We start from the raw sequence: 9,951 nt of genomic DNA on the forward strand, positions 1-9,951 counted from the left end.
ACATTATGTGAACCCAAGTTTGAATACTAATTGTACAAATCAGTAAAGAGCTGCAAAGTTGTGAAACAGACTGTGTGTCAAAAAAGTATGCTTTCCACTCATCTAATTCAATATTTGTAACTTTCATAGAGAAATGTTGTGTGATATCATACTGGACAGGTTGGTAAGAAGTTTATTAAGAAATCAATATTCATTAAAAAACAAATGGCCATGTGTTTTCTTTTTGACCATGAAGGGAAACTTTTTTAAAGAAACAGTTTATATATATATATATATATATATATATATATATATATATATGTAGTTTATATAACAAAACTAATACATATGCATTATAAAAATATTTATAAAGTAATCAATATATAAAACTATAATAAAAAGCATTAATACCACCTGTAAATCACAGTCTAAAGAAACTATTATTTATGTTTTTGGAATATGCACGTCCATATTTAACATACATACACATTATTGTTATATACTGTTATATAGAATATTGTCTACATTATTGAACTTCAGAAGAAATCTATAAAATTCAGTTTAGGTATTTGTTTTAATCATTTATTTTAGGAAAATATTTACTGTAGCTATAACTTATACTGTAAATCAGGAGTCAGTAAACTATAATCAAAGGTCAACTATGTCCTGCCATTGCTTTTTTTCCCCATGGTCTAAGAATGGTCTTCACATTTTTTTAATAGTTAAAAAAATTCAGAAGAAAAATAATATTTTCTGACATTCAACATTTTTACAAAGTTCAAATTTTTCCAGTGTTCATAATAAAGTTTTCTTATGTATTTTCTGTGACTGCTTTTACACTACAATGACAGCTGTAATTACACAAAGACTATATAATTGCAAAGCCAAAAATATTTATTATTTTGCATTTTACGAAAACATTTTCTGACTTCTGGTCTAAATTATTGCACTTCCCTTTCTATATTATCTCCACTTATAATTTAAGGGGCAGGAAAAATAATAATGAATTGGTCATTTAGTTATTAGTTATCCCCTTGATGAAATCGTACCATATGACAGGTACCGAGAGGCATCAGAAATACTAGAAGGAGACAGCCCCAGCCTGAATGAATTCACAAGTCCAGAGGGGGCACAGGCATAATCAATAATATATTACTGTAAGGTGTTAAGTGCTCTAGAAAAGGGATATGAAATTTTTGTGAGATGCTAACATTTATTAAGACATTTTGTGATTTTTATTAAATGTATGTATTTATCCTTAGAAAACTCTTGAGAGGTGGGTAACTTTATCTCCAGTTTAGAGTTGAAAATTTGAGGAGTCAAATCACTTTTTTTAAAAGTTGTTAGGGTGGCAGAATAAGATTGTAATGTAAATCTAGATGTTTCTGACTCCATGGATTTGGGTTCAATATATTAGTTTCATATATAAAAATATTACAAATGCTATCCTGCTTTTTTTCTTCTCCTCCAATCAAAATTTCTTAGGATTTGGTTTTGAAAAGAAATTCCCATCTTACTGAATTACATTGTTCAACTCATTTCATCAGCTTCTACTTCTGATTGTGAAATGAGTGAAGAAATATTTTAAATAAGGCAGGAATGATGTTCCATCTCTCATCAATGCTGAATTCAGTAAAGCCTGTGGATATAGCTAAAATCTTCAGGGAAAGAGCTGTTCAGTGTGTTTCTGGGGTAATATTTTCCAGAGTAGGTGTTCGAGGTAAGTTGCCTAATAGGAAGGGCATCAGGGTCATCCACAGAATGTCTTAATAAATGGTGTGTGGTAATGTTGTTTGTACCTAAATGATTCAGTTGTTTTTAGATGACTCATAATATGTTTTATATTCCAGCTATTCATTTTTCTGTTGGACTTATGTGTTTTAATCTCTCAGTGCAATTATCTTTTGTTTAATGTATTTTTTTCTAGACTTCCTGAGACAAAATTGGTTATAATTGCTTTACTTGGGAAATAAAAATAAAGTTAAATTTGAATTTCAGATAAACAATGAATGATTTTTAAACTACAAGTATCTTTCAAATACTACATTAAGATATTTTTAGGAGGTCCTGAAATTTAACTGGGTATTGAATATTTTAATTGGCAACTCAATTAAACACTCTCAATTTGCCTCTTGCTATCAAAAAATTGGGACATAAATCTAGATTTTTCTGACTTTTAAGTTTGGGCCGTCTCCCATTCAATGTATTACTTTCTCTAACAAAATATTCTGTAATCTGCGCTGTTTTCCACCCCACTACCACAACAATGAAAATTTCAGGGTAGCAATGATGCCAGGAAAGCTCAGACTTACCTCATTATTGATTTTATTTTTCAGGTTGGTCCTAATTTTTGAGTGTTCTACAGAAAAATCAGGACTATATTCAATATTGGGAATCCGGAAGGAGGCCTGGTAATACTGAAACTTCTGATCTGGAAGTGAAAACAGAAACAAAATACTTATGTCTAGTGTATTTGAGTTGTATATACGTAAGTATAGGGAATGAAAACAAAAAATATGGGGGATATGATTTATCCCCCATAGATTCCTATGCTGGAAATCTTATTCTCAATGTCGCAGTATTGAAGCATGGGAGGACCTGTACAGGTGGGGCTTAGTAGGAGGCAATTGGGTCATGACTGCTCTTGAGAAGAGATTAATTCTGGTCTTGAAGAATGGGTTAGTTTTCAGAGGACTGGATTAATTCTTGTGAAAGTGGGTTGTTACAAAGGATCAAGACTGCCACCCCCCTGGTTTCTTGCTTTCTCTCTTGCTCCATAATCTCTTCTGCAGGCACTACTCACCTCTTATATGTACTCCAATGCTGTCCACTATGTTGTTATGTGACCAAGGGTCTCTTATCAGGTACACTCACCCAATATAGGCTTCAGAATAGTGAGCCAAAATAGTCTCTTTTTAAAGTACTCAGCTTCAGCTACTTTGTTATAGCAACACTAAGCAAACTAAGGCAGTTGTATAATTGATGAACTCCTAAATATTAAGCATTCAATAGCTATGAAAAATATCTTCCCCTAACCCTTTTTTAAGATCATATGTTTTCCTAGTCACCATGGTTTTAAGTTGTATCCTGACACCTGGTTGTGATCATTCATACTTTCAAGCTACTAATTAGTGATGGAATGTCTCATAAATTGACCTCAAAGTTAAAATTTCTACTAAAAAATTTTTTCTCCCAGCATGTTGAATATTATTGTACCATAAAGTAACAGCATGTAAATATGTGCATTGAGATATAATATTGTTTGAACCACACTAGATTTTAAGTGCTAGAAATAATTTTTATCATTAAGGATTATTATTTCCCAAATGTATGTAAAATTATTCAAATGCAAATTTCATTCTGAAATATTAGAAAATATTAAGGTTTTGAAATAGAACATCAGATTTCCAAAATAATACAATTGGATAGATACTTACCATATGCCAAAAAATAAACAAGGAGACCAACAATTATTGCCAGAGCTAATACGACAGTTGTGATAATAATGGCAATCACCCATGGTTTCAATGAACTTCTTCTTCCACTCAGTATCCCTGGTCTTTTGAGAAAGATATATATATTAAAAACAAATAGGACTTTATAATTATTCTTTTTGGTATAGAATATTGTTTTCTGGAATTCTTGGTTCATATTATATTTGTTAACATTTGGATGTGTTATTCTGTAGACTATTGGAAAAAAATTCTATGAAAAGTTGAATTGGCATTTAACTTTATATTTTGACTTTACAAAGTCAGCATTATACTACAATGAATTCTTATTTTACATACTTTCTGGTCCATAATACTAGATGTTCTGAATTTCAGTATTTTTGTTAACAAACTAATATCATATATTTGGCTCATATGCTTCAGATGAACCTCAGGGAACAAAAGCATCTCAGTCACTCTTCTAATTCTAACATAAACAGACAGAAGTACAGAGATTACTGAAATCTAGTTAAATATTGACAAAGCCAGAAATATTGGGCTGTTAGAACTTTGTTTCGTACCTTTATACTTAAACCTATGGCTCCCATTTGTAGGAGGTACAATCTATGATGCATATGAAAAACATCTAAAATAGAGGAGATTTAAGAAAATAAAATAGAAGAAAATTATGAAGAAAAAAACAAGAGAAAGTTACTGATATTATGAACAAACAAGTCAATAGTGTTAACTTAAGACGTTGGACCCAGGTACTCTGGTATGATATAATGAGTTATCTATCACATAGGGTTACATTTCAAGCATGTGATTTTTATAGATGATATTGCTTAGGATAAAGTCACATTTATTTGAGTAAGCATAAAATAAATTTAAAGAAAAATATTAAGGCAATAATAGTTTCAGTGACTACTGTTTCATATGTGGTTAAAAAAAAGGTGTTAAGCAAATTGATTGATATTTTGGAGACCCAATGGAAACAGGGTAATGTGACAAAGTTCTGTCCCATGCCAGTGGCAGGGCCAACAGTCTGAAAGAAAAATATGAACAATTACGGAGTTGAGGCAGGCTCACATAATGCCAATATGGGTTGTCCATATGAGGTCTAAACCATAGGGAAAGTGGATAGGAATATGGTTCTGAGAATTCGAGGTGCTGGTTTTTGCTCTGTCAAAATTATACATGAAGAAAATGGAATTATTTTTCTTGGATTAATGCCTGGTAATAGTAAAGAGGAAAGCAGGCCCCAATAAATAACTGAAGGAATCAGTTGAGTTACTCCTTTAGGCAACAATAAATTGGAAGGGGTGAAAATGTCCCTGATGTCCTTGGATTTGGGCAAAGGGGAATTCATAGGTTTTCTTTCTATACCACAACCATCAACTAGAGCTCTGCTAAGTAGTCAGGTAGCACTAATTCTGAGTTCAGCTGGGTTTCTGAAAAGATCTAGAGTCACACTGGCCTGTAACTTTTTGGTTGGCAGCAAGACAAAAGCATAACAATCTGCAAACATCCGAAGTATCTTAAGAAGAATGGGAATGAAGCTAGGCACAGGCAAAAGCTGATGGAAATACATATCTCCTTTATTAATAGAAGCCATGGCAATCATGAACTCATTCAGTTAATCTTTAGTGAGTTTCTTTTGCATGCCAATTAATCATCTGCTACAGATTCAAAATAATAAAGATACATTCTCTTATATTTTATGATGTATAATCGAGGCACATGGAATAACTACTATAATAAAAGTGCTATATGTTATTGTGGAATTATGCCCAAAACACTATCAAGATGAATGGATACAAATGGTTTTTGCCTTAGAGAAGTTGTCAGGTGAACTGAGCTTTGAAGGCTGATGAGGAAGAATTAACTGCAAGGCCAACATGTACCTCAGGAAGAGAGAACTGCATAAGCAAAGACAAGGGGACATGAGAACCTAGGACAAATTCAAGAAAATGGAATATGCAGATGAGATGGTAGGAAGACTTAATTAATACACTTATTTATTAACTGGCTCAACATGTATTCATCAAGAGTTATTATATACAAAACATAGGAGAAGATGGAGAAGAATCTTCAGTAGCTCTTAGAGGAATAAAGGAGGAGTACAGTGTTCACAAAATGCTACCAGAATTGCAGAAAATTTCTAAGAGAATTCCAGAGAAGAACCAATACTTCCTTTTTAGAGGAAGTATATAAAAGCCATTATAGTTTCCATATGAGGTGTCTCACAAAAGCTCATGCAGAGACAGCACAAGAAAGTCTAGAGGTGAAATGATTGGCTTGTGAGAGCCTTAACTAATTGGCGCGTTAATCCACTTAAATGGATTAACTGGGTGATCACTATAGGCAGATAGTGTGGCTGGAGGAGATAGGTCACTAGGGGCATGCCTTTGGGGTCTAGATTTTGTTCTTGGTAAGCTGACCGTAGTCTTTCTCTGCTTCCTGGTGGCCATGTCCTGAGCAGCTTTCCTCTGCCACATTCTTTTGCCATAATGTCCTGTCTCACCTCAGGCCCAAAGGAACGGAGTGGACATCTGTGGACCTGAAACCCCTGAAACTGTGACCCCCCAAATAAACTTTTCCTCCTCTAAAATTAATCTTGTCAGCTTTTTGGTTACAGCAATAACAAAGCTGACTAACACAATGACTAAAAAAATAAATATTTTTTAAAAAGTTTAAAAACACTGTCCCCACCCTCCTAATGTGTTTGTCTCTGAGTCAGATATAGAAAACAATTCATAAAGAGGGATCTTGTTTTGCAACAACATTTATATCTTCCAAAGGATATGATTAGCTATTGAATTATTATGCTTCTAACACCAGAAACATCACTGTGACTAAACTGCAGTCTTAGGTGTCACAAGTGAGAAAATGTTTCAGTTTATTTCCTTAACCATGCAGAGACACTCCAAAATATTTATTCCTATTTTTTTAAATAAAATATTTTTCTCCCTATTTTTTTTAATAAGAACCTGTTTAACTTAAACAGTGGCTATAAATAAATATTTATATTTTTTAATAAGAACCTGTTTAACTTAAACAGTGGCTATAAATAAATATAAATATTTATAAATATATTTATATATAAATATAAATAATATAAATATTTATATGTATTTAGATAATATAAATATAAATATTTATATAAATGTATATATTTATATAAATATTTATATATATAACAAAAATATTTATATATATAACAAAAAAGATATTAGCCACTGTTTAAGTTAAACAGGTTCTTATTAAAAAAATAGGGAGAAAAATATTTTATTTAAAAAAAAGGAATAAATATTTTGGAGTATATATATATATTTATATATGATAATAGAATAAATATATATTTATATATGATAACAGAATGTATTACAATTCTCATTGCACATATAGAGCACAAATTTTCATATCTCTGGTTGTATACATAATATGTTTACACCAATTCGTGTCTCTATACCTGTACTTTGGATAATAATGGTCATCACATTCCACCATCATTAATAACTCCATGCCCCCTCCCTTCCCCTCTAACCCCTCTGCCCTATCTGGAGTTCGTCTATTTCTCCCATGCTCCCTCTCTCTGTCCCACTATGAATCAGCCTCCTTATATCAAAGTAAGCATTTGGCATTTGTTTTTTTGGGAGATTGGCTAACTTCACTTAAAATTATCTTCTCTAACTCCATCTATTTACCTGCAAATGCCATGATTTTATTCTCTTTTATTGCTGAGTATATTCCATTGTGTATATATGAACAGTGGCTAATTTCAGTGGCTGTTCTAGACAGGGGGAAGCATATGCCTCTTAGGAACTTGATAAATATTTGTCTACTGAATAAAGAATGTACAATAAAGTAGGAGACAGTCATAAGCTATTTGTAACACAAAATCATAGAGTTTTACTGGAGATAAATTTCTTTATCCATGGCAGGAGGAAGATGAAAGTAAGCATTTATCTGGAATCAAGTTACAATTACAATTTTATTTATAAAAATCATTCTCTTTTTTTTTCTTCTTGGCTTTTGCCTTCCTCTAATCCTTTCATTTCCAAGCATTTAGCTTTGGTCAGACTATGCCAGTGAGAAGACTAAGTGGATTCATTGTAGCAGAGGAAATTCTAGCCTTAGCATAACATCTGATACACAAAAAAGGAAAAGCCATAAGTGACCTCATCCTTACACGGTGTATTCATACCACCATGAAAGTAAGCATGATAAAAACTATCCATTGACAAAGAGTCAAAGCATTTTTGAAAAGCATTCTCCTTTTAATCCCATCCCTACCTTCATTTAAATTCCAAGTGATTCACTGTCTAAACTGTCTCAGGGTCTGTTTTTATAGAAACAAACTTCAGCAGAATAAAAAGCACTCTTCTCGCTTCTTCAATATGTCACTTTCTTTCAATGTTACCATACTTTACTAAGGTACATCTTCAGGTTCTTTTCCCTTAGATAAATCTTGCACCTGTTCTAGCTCCTGCAGATTTTCAAATGCTATTTAACCAAAATGCTGTCACTTAGTGATTTAGAGATGAAGAATAAAGGCATACAGTGAGACTTTCATAAAATTGGTCATGTGGTCACAAACACTAAAAGTCATGGAAAGAGTAAATGAGACTTGTTTTAAATGAGACTTGTGTTTTCTTTTACTTTTCATGTTCTGGCAAGCTGTGTACCTTGTTTTCATAGCTCCAGAGTGCGCAAATAAGAAAGACATAATATTTCATAGCTGAAAAGTTGGAAGGAAACAGGGTTAAGAAAAGCTGGGGAATGAGCAACCAGGTGGCAGAAATTAAAATATTATTAAAATAACTGATGTTTAATAGATAAGAGTTCAAAAGGGAATAATCAAGGTCAGAGAGTAGTGCTACCCAAATCCTCTGTGCATTAATACAAATTTATTGGAATCATCTTAGGAAAATAGTGTAAGGAAATTTCAGAGAATTGAGATATTTAAAACCCAATAAGGACCAAAAAGGTCATACATACTATTGACAGAAACTATTGAAGACATCATGACTGTTAAATTCCTCTCTAGCATTTCTGTCAATATTGCTTATTTTTGTTTTATTTTGTTTAATTGCAGGGTGGGTGGGGGAAGTCCTGCTTTTCTATTAATGTTTTCTACTAAGCTTCATTCATCCTTAAAAACCTTTTGTCCTACTGCCATTATACAATGAATTTCAATCTCTACAAGAAAGCAGGGCTTGTTTTGAAAATTCAAACAGTTGGGAAATCGTTTTTATTTAAAAATTAAAATTTGAAGCTTGAAAAGAAAATCAACCAAAGTCTTCCTTGAGCGAGAAAGAACTTTTGAAAGAAGTATTTGAAACTGCTGGAATATTCACACAAATGCCGAGAAAGGAAGGATCATGACAGATCATGGATTTGACAACTCCAGAATAATAGCTGTGGAGAGCTTTTACATTCAATGAAAACTTGAGTCTCTAGAGGGTTTCCATCTCTTCCTTCTTGTCTTTCTTCCCTCTATTCTTTTCCCCATTTTCTTCTTTTATTTCTTTAACAACTTTATTGAGATATAATTCACATATTTCTTTTGTTTGGGGTTCTGACAAACTATGCATCTTGTTTCCTAACTATAGGGCTTAACAATTTAAAGTGTACATTTTCAATGGCTTTCAGTATATTCACATGGCTGTGCAACCATTATCACAGTCTTTTTTTATTTCTTTGTTTATTATTATATTTATTGTTTGAGAGACAAGATCTTGCCATGTTATGCAGGCTGGCCTGGAACTTAAAATGTCCTGCCTCAGCCTCCTTAGTAGCTGGGACTATAGGTACATGCTACCATGTCAGGCTTCATAATCTAGTTTTAGTATTTCATCTTCTTCCAACAGAAATTTCATAGTTATTAATAGTCACTACCCATTTACCTTAACAGTAGGCAGCCACCATCCCACTTTCTGTCTCAATTATGGACACTTTATATTAATAGGATCATATAAACATGTTGTCTTTTGTATCTAATTTCTTTCATTTAATATAAAGTTTTTAAAATTCATCCATGTTGTAGAAGGTATCAGGACTTAATTTCTTTTTATTGCCAAATAATATTCGATTTTATGAATTTTCCAGATTTTATTTATCGATTCATCAACAGATAGATATTTAGGTTGTTTCTGCTTTTTGGCTACTATGAATAATGCTGCTATTAATGTTTATGCTAAAGTTTTGTACAGAATACATGTTTTCATTACTTTAGATTATAAATCTAAGTGGAATTTCTGGGTCACAGGATAATTCAATTTAACTTGTAGTGGAACTGCTAGACTTTTTCAAAGAGCCTGTATCATTTTACAATTCCATCAACAATGAATAATGTAATAAATACTCCACATCTTTGCCAATCTTTTCTTTCCTTTTGCTGTTCCACAGAAGTTTCTGTCTCTCTTTTCTTCTAACTTGTTTTTATTATATATATAATATATAATATATATATATATATATATATATATATATATATATATATATATATACTTTGTCTTTTTAGTTGTTATTGAACACA

General features: G+C 32.1%; 1 protein-coding gene across 1 annotated transcript in view; it reads right to left on the minus strand.

The window, feature by feature from the left end:
* LOC107138985 (transmembrane protease serine 11G-like) overlaps window positions 1-3,540 on the minus strand; it is a gene marked incomplete at its 5' end in the record, with an annotated part of 33,067 nt that extends 29,527 nt beyond the window's left edge. The window contains 2 exons of the mRNA XM_015481779.2: window positions 2,242-2,410; window positions 3,417-3,540. Of these exons, the coding sequence (XP_015337265.2) occupies window positions 2,242-2,410; window positions 3,417-3,540 (293 nt within the window). The remainder of the gene's footprint in view (window positions 1-2,241; window positions 2,411-3,416) is intronic.
* Window positions 3,541-9,951: the final 6,411 nt, after the last annotated feature.

This window comes from Marmota marmota, unplaced genomic scaffold (genome assembly GCF_001458135.2).
Source record: "Marmota marmota marmota unplaced genomic scaffold, marMar, whole genome shotgun sequence".
In the NCBI taxonomy this organism is placed as follows: domain Eukaryota; kingdom Metazoa; phylum Chordata; class Mammalia; order Rodentia; family Sciuridae; genus Marmota; species Marmota marmota.